Raw genomic sequence first — 16,589 nt, forward strand, 5'->3', positions numbered from 1 at the left:
CATAAAATTATCTTCCAGGTGGAAGAAATTTCTACGCCTTTCTTTTATATACCTCAAGCAAATTTTTTCTTTAATATGCAGAAGCATATAGAAAGATTTCAAGTAACCGAAATTCTTCGGTACATGCTGCTCATACTGTCCATTTGTTCTGCATGAAAAGAAACACTCAAGCGAAGAGGTCTTTGCTGACAAGCAGGTCATCCCCTTCCCCTCTTGTGGTCCATTAGTACAGTGGCTGAACGCACTGCGCTCTCTTCCGATTCCTCACAACTGAAGTGTTGTATCACAGCTGCACACACGGGCTGAGGGAGAGGGGAAAGAGCGCGAGCAGTGACCGCGCACACGTACAATATATCTCAGAAGAATCACTGTTATTAGAAATGCTTCCCTTTCTTCTTCCAGTGTTTGCCACGTGCACAACCTTATGGTGGGTGACTCCTCCTCTTCCATGTCTCCCCCCCCAGCTCCCTTGACACATGTGCAGACAGTTATGTAGGTGAAAGATAATGTAAAGGATGCTCTACCCAGCTCAACATTATGCCTTAGGCCAGTGACAGCACAATCACAGACTTCCAAATAGAGCTCCAGGTGGTCATCTGCAAGGTGTCTATAACTGCGACAATCATTAATGAAAATTTCACGGTAGCTTGCGCTCTGGTGGAGTATCCTGTAATCACCGACGACAAGTTCACTTTAGCAATCTCACCGAGCAGTCTGACATTGTCAAGTGCTCAGTTCAGCAGCGCAGGTGTAGAAACCATTACACCTTTGCACTACTGACATAAGCAGCTATGCAAAACACGTAAATGGCTTTGTCCCATACAAGAAGTAGAAACAACTCCTATAGATTTTAATGTGTTAAGCTACATCTCTGAAAACCTGAGGCTTTAGGAAGAACATCAGCCACCTGACCAGCTTAAGGGAAAGCCACTGATGATGGTGGGCAGAAACCCGGCATGCGTTCTCAGGGAGATCTTGCCTGGCAAAAAGGCTACTAACATTGGTGCATGGATTTCCTCTCCTGCTGTTACTGAGACATCTACAGCTCACTCATGGGTTTCAGAGGCCAGCAGTCCTTCGAAACACTAACATGTTGTAGGTGCTCCGGAGAGCAGCTCTGACTGCCAGTATGGGCTCCCAGGGAGAGCTGAGGCTCTGTTCCCACCGGTCACCAAACGTCCCTCCTACCTCAGGAGGGAAACATCTTCTGTGAGAGCAGGACAGAGTCCCTCTGCAGACTCAGAATTACAGAAGATCTAATAAGTAGAGGTCAATCTATCTCCCAAGGTTGCAGGGTCCACACACATTCAATGGTATATAAGCCCTGCAGGTGAAGCACTGTAGTTTGTAAACTAAATTGCAATGAACAAGAATACGGGCGCACACAAATAGCTAGCAACACAAGATGGAGAAAACAGATTGTACTTGGAAAATTCTTTTCACTTTAAGATTAATATTTTCATGAAAAACCCCTGCTTAAAAGAAGACTAGATGGGAAGTAGTACCCAAACCTTTGCTAATAAGGTATTTTTAAATATCCGAGTCATAAATGTTTCTGAAAAGTTGATAAACATGATGTCCTGTACCATCCAATGCTTTTAAACTATACCTTTTCATAGATTTGGGTTCATCAAATGAATAGAAAGAAATTCTTTAAGCTCCCAAAAGAAGTATTTGATGGTGTTCTTAGTTAACCTGAATGCAGTAAAGTATAAGAATGCAAATTTATATAAAATTAATACCAGTGCTCATAAAATTACATTGCAGTAGAAATATCTCACTAGTCAGGGAGCAGAGATGCTTTACAAAAACTGAATCCTAACCGCAGGCTTACTTTGCCATTACGTACTTCATTCTCTTCTGACTGACTGGGCTTTTGATTTGCATAATGAATGCAAATAAAAATCACTGTACTTCAATTAGTCAGATGGTTTTTTTAGGCAATTAGCATGTAAGCATTATTATTACAAACATGATTAAGCAATGATTTAGCAAATGTTTTTACCCTGGTTGGCTTCTATACATCTCCTTCTAGATTTCATTCATAATTCTTATTCGTACACGCATAAAACCCCACAACTTCAGTTTCCAGCCTTTCTCTCTGTCGTCTGATACAGCTTACCCTCGCAAATCTACACTTTGAGTGCAAAAGGAAGTCATATGGTGAATGGAAAGGATAAAAGTAAGCCTTTTCATAAAGAGTCAGAGAGAAGTAAAAGCCATAAGAAAAGTGGAGCTAGTGGATACCACAGAACAAAAGCCAAAATTAAAGGGGACATATTTATTCTGAATATACAGATAGGGAGATCTACCAGCAACCCATCAGCACCGTAATTTGCCTTAACCAAATACCTCGAAGGCGTATAATTATGCCCTGAAACTATCAATATTCTACAACACGTAAGTCACAAGCTAGTAAATATATATTTTGATGCTTTTGAGTGTTGGACATAAGTATTTCATTAAAATATAAAGCAATGCTTCTTAAATTATATATTATAAAGTTTTAGTCAATGCCAATATTATACATTTGTCTAAAATACGTCTCTTGCCCTGGGAAATACTGAAATCTTTTCAGAATATACCCACATAAGCTATTAAATAATATTTTAAATGATAACATTATATATATGTATATTTATAATCGTAGTCTGACAAATGTTGACTGCCTGGAATAGCGACACCATCCTGCTATAGTGCTTTTCAAATGCAAGAAGGGTGGAATGACGCAGGTCACTTTTGAACTTGGATGTAAACCCCTCAGTTGAAGAACTGGCAAAATACCACAAACTGACTGCACTAAAAGTGATTTCCCATGGGATTTGTGCTCAGAAGACATAGTTGCTGGCTGTCAGACATCCACTTATGGCAAACACAAGAACAAAGCTACTACCATGAGCAGTATATTCATTATGCATAGTATACAGTTAGTTAATAAATGGTAGGACGTCGCTTCTGTAAGCACATTTCCATTACTTCGGGAGCTACAAGCGCTCAGTTCAGAAACATTGTTTTGAGATTTACACGGCTTTGCTGATCCATTGTTTTCCCTTAGAAAACCGCAAGGCGTGTAGATCACAAGAAGCAAACGGTATCAAAATGACAAAACTATGTCTGAATTACGTGTTATTCAAGGATATGAAATGTAGGGGGAATAGAATAATATGCTAAATAATATTCTGAGGTGCTGTAAACTATCAGAAAAATATGTTAGCATCAGACTGGAAAAACGTCTAAACTGAGACAGTATTTTTTTCACAAAGAGAGCGTTATTTGCTAACTGGGGATAAAAGGGTGTGTGCGCTGGCGTGAAACTCTGGATAATATCGGAAGAGTGAAGAGGCTACTTCCAGTACCTAACATGGAACCTGGGGAGAAGCTGGCTTCTAGGGAATTGCTAAAAATGTCTCTGTCTACAGCAGCTCATTCCAGTAGTTGCTTAGTTATGTATTTCCCACCTACATTTTGGGTCACAAGTTATGTATCTGAACACAGGCTTCTATATTTCTGTTTAAATTCCTTCTTTTGGAAAGCAAGGTACCTGGTTTCCATTAGAACTTTGCTGTGATCCAGTAAGAACTAAAGTCCACAGAAGCCCCAGGAGACCCGACTGAGGCAAGTTCTCAACATGCCAAATACACACCAAAGCACAAGGGCTGTGGCCACTTTTATGGAAAACCACGGAAGAGATAACACTTTCCATACTTTTATAATATTCTAAATAATATCTAAAAATATATTATAATATATATAATGTTATATTACATATAATACAATCCTATTGATTTTGCTATTCAGCAAGGATTATGAAGCATCAGTTCAATTCCTTCCTCATCGTGAGGGGAATGAAACTTCTATCTGGTACCTCTGTTTACCAGACTATAAAACAGCTTGGTGGGAGTAAAGAGCTGGATTATGGCCATCCCTGGGTTGAATGTCAGTCTTTGCACAACCAAGTAATCCGTCAAGAAACAGAACAAATAAAGAGGAGATAATCTAGTGGTCAGGACAGTCACCTCGTTCTTCTTCCATGATTATGCTTTAAATCATAACTACAAACCACTGGTCTCCTCCTGTTCTTGGCAGAAGACCCTAAACACAAGAATAACCTGTGCTTCCTCTTGCTTGCTCTCCTGTGGTCCCACGACCATACAGAAGAACAGATTCAGCCCAAGGAAAGGAGACATCTCCCAATAGATAGGGCCTTGCTGTCAAAGCAGCACTCCTGCACCTGGAAGCTGTGTCGGCACTTGACTATACCAGGCAACTAGATTGCAGAGAGAAGTAGGAGTCCAGACATATTTCTGTTCTCACAAATTACAATTGGCTAATTTTAACCAGGTACCTCCTCAGTGGCGCTTGTCTGAGGGGGATATTTTCTGGATATAGCCAAGTCTTCCTGTTGCCTGTAACCACGCCACTGAGATGTTTGTCGGACACTCATTACATGTGAGACCCTGTTTTTGTGTCTCCGCTACGTCTTAATGTCTTAACAAAGTTGGTAAATGGAAACTAGGTACCTTATGTAGAGATAAGAATTCCAGGAAAAGAATTCAAAAGTCGGCAGTGTTATTTTAAACTTAGGAATGCTTCAGTTTTGAAATGCAGATTTTTGTTATTCTAATTCTTCCTACCAGTTGGAAGTAAGTGCAAGCACATCTTCTTTTCCTTATGGGTGAGTCAGGAATTCAACCTATCAGACTGAAAAAGGCCTCTATATGTTTCCTTCAAATCACAGGATGGAAAGACAGTTACTGACCACAGTATAATTGCATTGCTCTGTCTCCATTACTTAGCTATAAAAGGACATGTTCTAAGACACTTATCTCTTTGTTTCCAGAAAAGCAGTCTATCCTGAAAAGCAGCATTTGGACAGGAAAGCCAGCAGAATGTGTAATTCAGAGGGCCATTTGTGTCAGCTTTGTTTGTGATACTGCCCTAAATCTGAATGACAGGGAAGGAACGTGGCCACCGTTAGTATGACACAAGCTGAAAAGCGATGAGCATGAACAGCTTTCCAGTCAGCCCCTTGAAACGCGCAACTACACTGGAAGCGGATGGGTTTTCTTGAAGCGGTCGTCCCTATATTTGAGGCTGCATGCCGTGGCACTTTATATCGCATTCACCCAGCGTGTCACACTCCCATGGCACAGCACAACCCCTGAAGGAAAAACAGCAGAAGATAAATAGATGGTGAAAGCGCGGAGATAAGGCTTGAGGTGAGCAAATAGGTTATACTACCTATAACTTGATACTCACTTCCTTAATCTGGAAAGGAAGCATATTCAAATTTAAAACAGAAAAGCAAAACTTAAAATTGCATTTTAAATTTTCATACTGACGTGCTTTCCATCAGGTAGCTTCCTACATTTAACAGCACGGAATGAAACAGAATATTTATAAAGCATTACAAAATTGCCATTCACTGGTAAACTTGTCTCCGCCCCTTCACACCAGAATGCACAGTTTTGTTTACGCTGGCATTTAAGGTTACCCTTGAAAATAACCTTTTCCCAGTATGAGCCTTGTAAATTGCTCTTCTCTGTTTACATCTTAACTTCGCATCTGCACTGCAGACTGCATTTGCTTCTCGATCCCCCCCAGAAGCCCTCCATGGAATCACTGCCATCTCTGCTTCCAGACTTGACACTGATTACGGGTGGTAAAGACAGCAAAAAAAAAAAACCAAAAAAACCCACCACCATGTAAAAGGAATGAGGCGTTTTGAACTGCTCTGGGCAAGCTTCGGGTCTTCTGAGCCAGCCAGGACACAAGTGAGTGATGTATTCGTTGCACAGCTTCATGCCCTGATGTTCAGCATCTTTCTTAGGGTTAAGCTAACTTGGTTTCTAGCACAGCTGTTCAGCAGCTCTAGATTTATGTCAGATATTAATGTCAGTCACAAGTGTCAGTGTTGACGACCCATATAGGTACTTCCTTGACATTGTAATAAGTATTAGCGTAACTTCTGTAAGTTCTGGAAGAATCTGTACTTTCTACTATTGTAAGACAGAACTTACGGGGTTTCAGACAGAACCGAATGGGATTTTAACTGTTACACTCGACCTCTGCTAACACAAAGCAACATTCTAGATTGAAACACGTGCTTATAGTTGACATGGTGAAAATCAGAAAGAGATAAGCCACGAGGTAAACTTATCCACACAGAAGAACTTTACAAACACTTGGAATTCATCTCAATGTTTTCCTTCAAATGACATCCTATTTCAAGAACAGATGAAAATTTTATAATAACAACAGTTGTATGTAGTCCAGAACAGTGTAATTGTTTTTAAACAAAGTGCAGATAAGAACTTAAAATGTAACTTAGCATAACGGCTGCAGGATAAAACTATTAGCTTTAAGCCTATTAAAATATTATTAATTGATGATACATTTGAAGCAAAGTAACCACCACAGAAAATAATTGATATGCATCCAATTAAAATTTGCAGAGAGCTTCTTGGCTTTGTAACTACAAAATTCGATGTCCTACTTATCAAAATTGAGATAATCACAGGAAATGACAAATCTACAACATAATGAACCCACTCCCTCCAAAACCAGACAACGTTCGCTACAATGCGGAATCCTACGTATTGGTCAAAGTCTGTCACATCCAAATTCTACCATAGTAGAAGAAACATATTTTCGAAAGTGGAGATCAATATGTAAAAACTAATGTCTTCAGACCATTCTATCTTCAAATGCAAGCACAAGGTATCTCACTGTGATTAAATTTTAAATATAAAGGAGAAAGTTAAAAGAAGTATCTTAATAGTCTCCCTCTCATTTGCCATTTTCAATTTGAAAATTCAGTCACCAAGAACCAGACAGTGTTCTTGAAAGCTTTAATCATCTTCCGCTACTCCCTAATAGTCATCCCTATTGGAAAAGAAACACTAAGAAGAAATTATGACAGAACATAGCAGACTGCCAAGGTATGAAAGGACAGAAGTGTAATTGTTAAAGAGATCCTCTTTCACTTCAAATCTTACTTTGAACTGGCTCATAAAATGAAACAACATGTTCATGAACAGAACATGAACTGAGTTTATTATCTCACCATAACCAACATACTATAAACTAATTTTGGATACTCAAAGTTACGTAGAATAGTGCACAAAGAAATGCTATCCCAGAGTTAAGGGGCTCTGAAACATACAAGGTACTTTATAATGATTTTCTTCCACCAAACTGCTTTTTAGTTATACAGAGCTTTGCACATTTCCAAACTTTTCTTATTAGTCTGTTTCCTCAGTTTGATACTAATTTCTAAAAATCTTGTCTAAGAATAGGCTGATGACCTACTGCAGACAAGCAACTTCTATTGCAGAAAAGGTCATACTTAAGTGTTTCAAAATTGACAAACATAAGTTTACAGAAAAACTTTCCACAATATTTTATGTGGCCTTAAATATTAACCAACGGCAATAAGTCATTCATAATATATTTCAAAATTGCAGAACAATGTATAGTTTTCCTTCAAAACAATGTCACATAAAATAGAAAAACCAGGTTATTAGCAGTTCTGGAAACGCTGATGAAATTCCCTTGTTCAGTAAAATGTTAATATCTATATAGCAAATAACATTTGCTTATTAGATTTAAGTTTTTTATGTATAAGTTCTTACCTAAGCTGTTTAAAAGCTTCTGCCTTCACAAGTGGTGTTTCTACAGAGTGTTCAAAAAGTGCTCCTTCAGGCCCTGAAAAAAAAAAGAAAAATACCATATTGTAAAAGTTCAAATGTAAAAAAAAATAAATAGCAACAGTGATTTATATGGCCACTTTGACACCAGAAATTAAGATACAAAACCATATATTAACAATTAATGAGACAATTAAAATACAGATACAGTTTTACTATTACAGTATTGATCAGAACAACACGACACTGGTAAAAGTACAGGTGTAATTTCTTAAAACAAAACCTAACAAGTCTGAAGACAGAGAAATTTTAAACTACTTGGGACCGCAAAATAAGAAAATAAGATTTTTACAGTGTAACTTCCATTACAGTTCATAGAGATAGTGAAAATCCCTCAAAACCTTTGCAAATATTACGGACGCATAATCGTATTTATTTCAGGGTATTATATTCATAGCACAAAATCTGGCACGTAGCTTCATCAAAGATTTCCCTCTAGTTTTAGGCAGACTTGCTGAAAATAAAATCATATTTATGCACATAAAATGGCAATGACTATGGGATCAGATAGTTTACCTCTTGAAATAAGAGTAGTTTCGTCCTAACAGGAAAGAAACAGCACATCTTTCTATTTTCAGCACTAAAGATACACCCTACCAAAAGAACTTGCCCAAAACTACAAGCTCCAAACTGTCCCCACAATAGGAAGGGCACCCAACCTCACCAGGAGCCTCCCTCTTGGACCTCAAAGTTCTCCAAGCACCTCCATTTCTGTTCTCCTGAGGACTAGCGTCATTGCAGCACCACCAGCTCAGCAACCCTCTCCTGACCAAGCTTCACTGGGGTCAAGAAGCTAGCTGAAGTAGTACAAAAGCCTCTCAGCCTGAGCCCTCTTTTTGAGCAGCAAAAAAGCAGCTAAACACCATCAGCTGCAGCAGGGGTGGAGCTTCTCACCTTCTGTTCCTTGGCTTTGTGAAGGTACTCATCCAAAACTAGGGAGGCCTTAGGTTGAGTGAACATCTTCACTTTAGAGGATTCACATATCTAAGCACTTTTCGGGTAACTATGTAACAAGGCGATATATTTTAGTAGCTAGGATATTACTCAACATGGCTTTTCTGGCTGCTCTTAGAATGAAAAAAGAATGCAGTTACCCTCAGGAAAGAATTCTGGGCTGCAGAAAGCCTTAAGTCGGGGCTTTGGACTCCATCTAGAGAAGCAAACTCTTAAGAGCCCTCCTGAGCATGCACGCATGCGCATGCTTATTTAAATATTAATATTATCATAGTTAACATATTAAATACAAATATAGGTGGAAACAAAAGAAAACTGCTTTTTACTGTGTTCTGTCTGGAAGACCTGATGATATTGGGATGAAAAAGTGAAAGTACAGATAGAATCAGGGAGAGGGAAGGAAAGACAAGGGGAAATGGATGATTAGAAAGTTATGGTGCAGATGGTATAGATGCAGTGTTAGATGTGGTATAAAAGGAAAATAAATATTGGGGGGGGGCACAACAGAGATCATGAAAAGGAAAAAAAGGCAGATCAAGAGATACCACTAAAAATGAACACATCACGGAGCCAGCTGATGGGAACACTTGTCACTTCATGAGGGCTGGGGGAAAGTTCTCCGGATATCCTAAGAAAGCATGAAACTTGCTGCTTTCCAAGAAAAGCTCTAGCTGAAATCATTGTTCCTTAGAATGAAATCTCCTTAGATGTATGGAAGAGAAGTGCACAAAATATAAGACTTGACATACTGAATCACTTCACCACTTCAAGGAAGCATGGCTTTCTAAGCTTCTGTTTAAATTTTGTTTAGCTGTTGATATCCTCCTCATCAATTTAAATAGATGAGTCTTTCTGGAATCTGCTAGCCGCCATGAATATAAAACTGGAAAATACAAAATTCATTAATTCAGACAGGACTTTAATCCTTCTTCATTAGCAGTAAGATTATTTTGCAAGACAAAACTCAATTGCTGGCCTGACATAGTTAATTATTCTCCTGTTCTTGTATTTGTGCTGGTGGGTGTTACAAGGTGACAACCTTACACATTAGAGATGATGAAGAAAAAACCCTAAGGAATGAAAGAAGTTCATTGGAAAATGCTGATTTGGTACAACAAGAGTATTTTGCAGCAATATGCTGAGCTGTCAAAAATTCTGATGTAGTTTACTTGCCAGCTAGATGTGGCAATGAATTCAAGTTTTTCTCAAATGTGATTCTTCTGACACTGTGTTCCTCTGAGAATGTATCATGATGCCTCACTGTCCTTCATTCCACTACGTCCTACATGACAATTCTTAGCAAAGCAAGCATTTCGCTGTTTTCCTCACTCAGATTTTCATCTTGGATTACAGTGAATGAGTTGTAATTTCAGTGAAATATATACTGTCACTACAATTCCCGTGCTAACAAAAGACTTATCTTGTCAGTAACTTTGAATGAGCTCCACATACATTATTTATGAGGGGAGATAGCTTGATCTTAATGTCTTCCAACTGTAGTTCTGGGAAGTCTTTAGGTATGTCTACGTCAGGAGGCAGTGTGACCTGAAAAGGATGGATTTATAGAGTGATACACTTGGTGCTAAAGATCTGCTGCTCATACTATGCAGATTTAGGGGATTTTACTTTGGACCAATTCTAGTCTCATCCTGTGGGCTTAAAACATATTTGCTATTTTGATGAAGCAAATGCATTCTTAGAGCCCATTTCTCAGTTCGGTTTCACCCAAAAGGAATCCACTGTATTCACTCCCTGACTCCTCCATGGTATAAACCAGTAGGACGCGAGAGCTCCCAGAACCATCAGATCTGCAGCAAAAGTGCAGTCCTGACTGAACAAAATGCTGTTGCAGATGCCTATTTTGGCTTGATAACCTTGGAAGGCATTTTTAAATTTCGTTTATTTTCCCCTTCCTTTTTCTTACTCATGCAGGCGTCTACCATACCAACATACATTATATGGTGTATTCTTCCACTTGAGTATAGTTTGGAATCCATTTCCTTTTCCATTAGACAGCTGTTAAATTTTTTCAGCAATTTTCAGTACCAGCTTAACTGTCCTGTGTCATAGGATGAGGTATAATGAAGACATGATACAAGTGAATTCCCACTTTTAGATAAGCCACATAGCTTCTTATAATGCCAATTGTATGGAAGTGCACAGTTTGAAATTTCATGTCTTGCTACACTGCCGCACATCCTAGCATGCAACGGCCATGGTGGTAGAGTTCAACTTTGTGCGAATTTCTTGATATCTAAATAACAGCGTCACATAGAGAGGATCTTGGCACAGTTTCTGGATAAAAGCTCCATTTCCATCTGGTTTTAAGGTCTGTAGGAAAAGCCAAGTGTTTGGTAACACTGCCATTCTGGACAGAAAGACATATCAATTATCATCTGGCTTCTTCCCGTTGTCTGAAGAAGGCCTCGTCTGCTTCTTCCCAATCAGGTGGTCGGTGGTATCCGCTCCTCATCCATCCCGAGGCCGAGCACCGGGCATTCCCGCTGCTCTCCCACATAAAGGGCAACTCCCCCCTCGCCTTTCCAGCCTGTTCTTGAAGAGCTTCTATTCCAGTGAGGTATTTTGAGTGGCACATTTGTAAAGCACCTTAAGTGTTCGCGTGTTATAGTGCATCGTTACTGCAGATGTGGTCCTCAGAGTGAAAGCACTAAAACAGCCAGTGAACGCTGGAGCAGCTGCACGGAACTTAATGGTATGACACTGTTTTACTGCTATTAAAAATCTAGTCTTATGATTGCATTTTTATAGATTTTTCCTGCTACGGCCATGTGTAAAAAAAAAATTATTATTATTTTTTTAATTTAGTCCACTTGCTGTAAACCATATAGTTTCAATTATTAGAAAGATTAGGCAAGGAAATCAGCACTTCTATTAATATTTTGCAAAAGTAACATTAATGGCTAGCCATAGAATCATGAAAAAGCATATCTAGCTATCAAAGTAATAATCAGAGTAATAAAACGTAAGTGGAGCCTAGTAGTTTAACAACACGAACACACCGTATTATCTGCTACTGCAACACAATAAATCATGACTTCAAAAGGAAAAGATGTGTCTCTCAAACTCAGCTGGTGAATTCTGTCTCCACATTAGACATCACCTGAAAAACGAACTCGGAAAAGCTCTGCTCTGTGCTCTGCCTGATTTTCATATAATTCCGCTGTCATCTTTAGAAATCCATACAATCACTATAGCTCATCATTATTGATTTTTAGTTCCAAAATGGATTAAAAGTGGAATTAAAAGTTGTAAGTATCTGTACCAGTGGCTTCAGGGAAAACCATGAGAAATTCAGTTGCGCTCTTTCTCACCTACTCACTTGCACTCGGGTGAAAGTCAAGAAACTCAGGTACCAGAATATGAAAGGCAAGCACAAAATACTAAGGTCCTCTAGCAGAGTAATTAAACACCATCTTCTGCTCTTCTTCCACCTTTTTTGTATGCAGTATAGCACTGAGTATGAATACATTTATAGCTTCGAATTGAAAATGAGACGACAAGCTTGGCTGATAAAGGTAATAGTATGGGTGTAATAAAACTCCATAGACATTTACTTCGATATCACATCACATTTTGATTAAGAGATTAGAGCAACACAAATCAGCCTGGAAAGCATTATATGCATTAAAATTGACTGATAGGTTTTAAAACATAACAGCAAACAGAGAACTATGAGTGAGGGGACGTGTTACTAGTGGTGCCAAATGCGATGTAACATTTTATCATGGACTTGGAAGAAAAAAGGTAATTACTAATGATGTCAGATGACACAGACAGTGGGAAAGAGGCGATAGGAATGAAAAGGACAAGTCACTGATAAAGGGATATCTCAATTATTTTGCAAATATGACTTTATCAGGTCATCCAGGTTTAGTACCTCTCTAGGCAGAAGCTCCCTTCTCAATTATTTAAGCTCAAACTAACTTGTCTAGTAATATTTTCTGATCCTGATGGCTTTGCTTTGACAACATTCCTAAACTTTAGTAGTCAGAAATCTTCTTCTCTTCTAACTAAAGTTTGGAATACCCTACCGAGTCTTGAGCACCCCAAAACCAGCTCTGCAGCTTGCTCATGAGAGGGCCGTCAGGCTGCCGGGATGCCACATGCCAAAAGTGCCCTCACGATGTCTTGCTATGGGATGTGCGGAGCTGCAAGGCACAAGGAAGGAAGAGCTCATGGCAGCGGAGGCAACTCTTGTGTCTCACAGGCTTTCCTCGTTTCACCCTGGCACCTCCTTATATACAGCCTTTTATGTTTCTCCTACAGCACCTTTTAGACATAATTTCACACTTGGTGATATAAAAATGAATAGTGTGTTTGCACTTGAGGTGTATCTTGATAAGATTATAAAAGAAATTATATGACCTACTTGTCTATGAAAGGGATGTGAGCTGATAAATCAGATGCCTCTCCTAGTCCAACTTTTACATTCCCATCAAGGTTTGGACTTTGTGTTAAAGATGACCAGATACACACAGAGAGATGTCAGCAAGAGGAGTCTGCTAAAATCAATTGGAGGAGGGGAGTGAACATCTATACAAAGAGAGATTTGTGAGGCCTGAGTGCAATCACGGGCGCTGAAGCCGTGTTTGAAACGAAGCAGATGCTCGTTTTAGGGATCTGCGCCGGTCTCTTGGTCCAGGATGGCAGGTCTCTGACTACACATCACTTTGTCTCAGAAACAAGGCAGAGAGAGCAGAGAGAGACCAAAATCCCCAGGGGAGCTCAAGTGTATTGCTACCGGAGTCAGCGTTAAAACCCAGGAATTACAGCATTTTAATTAAAAATCACCTTTCTGAATGCCTTTATAAGACACCACTGCCATTGGAGCATTCCCTCCTCACTGGAGGAGACTGAAGCCCATGCTTAGCAGTGAACAGCTCTGTGCATCTCACCCTCTGCTTCTCTTTTCGAAGGTGAACCACGGCAGAGGAAGAAACGAGGGAGCACCCAGCCAGTGGTGGACCTTCACCTTGCTGGCAGACATGAAGCGTGCTTGCTCCCAGCTGTCCCCTCACGCTGGGCACCCAACATGTTGTGTGGCGTTACACAGCACTGTCCTGGGAGGTGGGACTGCAGGAGTGACTTCTCCTGGGCCGAGGGGGGAATTCAGCCTAGGCCTCCCGCTTCCTACAACGGGCACCCTGCTCTGAAAGACAGGTCGGTGGAGACAGAGATAGTATCGCTGGCACGGAAATAGGGGCTAATGGAAGCAAGCCAACTGGAAACAACAGTGTTAATGGTAGCATGGGGGGTGGTGTAAAAGGGAATGAAAAGGCTTATTTACATACTCTAGAGCCGTCACCTCTAAACAAGCAACCTTGCCTTCCTGTGAGAAAACTTCGTCATCAAACAGCATTAAGTTTGAAGAGTATGACAATAAAAAAAAAAAAATAATCTCCAGGCAAATTTTTTTTTAAAATGGCCCTAAATTGATTTCTTGTCTTCATTACCTACTTTATCTTTTAAACTGTGAAGAAATAACATTATTTATGGTATGAATATTACCCTATTTACTATTCTATAGACTATTGTTTATGAATATAGCATAATTTAATCCTTAATTACACAAGATCAAGATATTAGAGGATCAAAGTCAGCAAGTTTCATTAACACCCCCACACACACTATCAAGCAAGGATATCTGCCTCTTCAAAGTCTAACAGAATGTTTATTCATATCCTCAAATTGTCTCCTACTTAACTTACCTTCTGAGCAGAAGTGTTTAAATTAAACACACATCTTCACATTGCACTTCAGCGTTAGCTACTCAAACTCAAAAAACCTTTCCATAGAACAGAGCGCTAGAAAATCACCGACAATACTCAGCAAATACTTTAAGGTATTACGAAAGACAAGGAAGAAGAAGGATAAGTAGTAACCTGGTGAAAGGGTGATATAATACGCTTCTCCATAAAGGTACTGATCCCCTCTGCCTTGCCAGCTTTTCTTCAAGAAGAGTGGAGGGTAAGCAACCGCCTTCTATTAATTACTTATCTATTAATCACCAAAATATTACCCGATACAACAGTCATGATACGTAAATTATTATTTGAACTTGTTAAAAAGTTCTTTTGTGCAGTAGTTGAGATCATTTTATAACTGCTGAATGATAATTATTTTTCTATCGTATGTAATTTTATTTACTTGAGCCTGTTTTCTCCCTTCTATGGACAGGCTTCTAGTTGGCAAGTTTGCAGAGCAGGCAAGGGAGTGGAAAAACAGGAGTCCTGTGTCCATGGACTCTAGTCATTTGTCCAGAAGATCTTTGTTTCCAGCCAGTGCTGTGATTTCACTCCTTCTGCCATGGCAATGTTGTTAGTTATAAAGCAATCAGCTCTTTGCCAGCCAATATACTGTTACAAGGTGGGCTTGACTGTCGTCAATGCCAACTGAACGTATAAAAACCTACCAGAACAAAACGCTGATGCTCGATACCTCTGTAGCAGCATAATAACTGTCTGCGAAAGATGCAGGCCATTACTGAAATAATATTAGAGAGGATGTGCCTGGAGTACAGGCTCCTTCAGGTAGCATTAACAGTCATGAAAGGTTAAGCTGAACTTAATTTTCACAGATTTAGATTTAAGCATCTATGATGTAGGTGTCACAGATGAGCAAGAGGCACAATTTAGTCGCCTAATTGTATGTACCTACTGTCATCTAAAATACCTTTGTACACCCTGCCTGGCCTCCAGCTGCCACAATCAAAGGAAGTGTCTCCTGCAGGTACAGTGATACCACGCAGTGTCTCACGTAGCCTAAGGTGTTTCAAACACTGCTGGATGCTTATGTTTAAGCATGTGAACTCAGCCACTATGTTCAAGGGAGCTGAGTGAGCCATTGAGCTCATCCTAAAGCAGACAACCGCGTCTGGTCAGCAGAAAAGCTTTCTGCGTGCCCGAACTAGGTGTCTCCTTCAAGGTGAGATGAATCATGCTCTAGGCTGCATTGATGGGGCATTCAACCCAGTTGTCTGAACGTGGGTGGGCATCTAGACCCGTCTGTGACCCTGTGGGCTATCTGAGACACTTAGCTGATCATGGCTTTCCCCAGGCATTTGCTCTTCTTAGGAAAACAGGGAGAGGGTCTGCCACAATTTTATTCTACCACATGGGCCAGAAAAGGTCTGAACTGCAATAGGATGAGTTATGAGATATGACAGTATTCTAACATACCGAATTGTTGGAAAATGACAATTCCTGAGGTATTGGGTTGGATTAGCTTATTCTTAGACTTTTAAATTTTCCTTAAATACCATAAATCGCAGACATTTGCACTTTGCTGTATTATATTTTACTTGAAAACTGTCAAGTTTTCTTACAAATTGTTACTGAGCTTTTCAGAATTCACATGAATAAGGAGAAGTAAAATCAAATAGTTCACTATATTGTACATAAAAAACTGCAAAATGTTCATTGTGTATTTTAAGCCTGAGATAGTCTGTTTCTTATGGTATGAACTTTTCAAAATTTATTTCACATTGATCTTGTTCTCTATCTAAAATGTTTAAAAAATTATCTCAGTACGCAAAGTATTACTAATTTATCCTTCATGCTAATAGTATCATTTAAATCACAATTTTAATAAATTAATTTGAAGCAAAGTAGGCATGAATCTCCTCTCACTTATATAATTTTACAGTGAAATAACCTCACTGACTTTAATGGATTTGCTTTTGAATCGTACTACAGCGTAAAAAAGAAACAGGCAATGTGTCTTCCTACGATATCTGTTAAAGTAAACTCTTATCCTTGCAGTGTAAAGATTAATATTGGACAAGTCAGAATACATGTTTCAGCATAACAATTTCAACTCGTGTGAATGATTTTTACTTACTTTGAGCAGAGACAGACCTTTTCCAAATCAGTTAACAATTATGCAGTTTTTCATATCTTTGTTAAA

General features: G+C 39.3%; 1 protein-coding gene across 8 annotated transcripts in view; it reads right to left on the minus strand.

The window, feature by feature from the left end:
* The window catches only part of SGCG (sarcoglycan gamma), a 142,854-nt gene that overhangs the window by 19,148 nt on the left and 107,117 nt on the right, over positions 1–16,589 (minus strand). For all 8 annotated transcript variants that reach the window (XM_074569272.1, XM_074569291.1, XM_074569302.1 and 5 more), the window contains one exon: positions 7,635–7,707. In XM_074569272.1, the coding sequence (XP_074425373.1) occupies positions 7,635–7,707 (73 nt within the window). The remainder of the gene's footprint in view (positions 1–7,634; positions 7,708–16,589) is intronic.

The sequence above is a fragment of the Larus michahellis genome, chromosome 1 (genome assembly GCF_964199755.1).
Source record: "Larus michahellis chromosome 1, bLarMic1.1, whole genome shotgun sequence".
NCBI lineage: Eukaryota > Metazoa > Chordata > Aves > Charadriiformes > Laridae > Larus > Larus michahellis.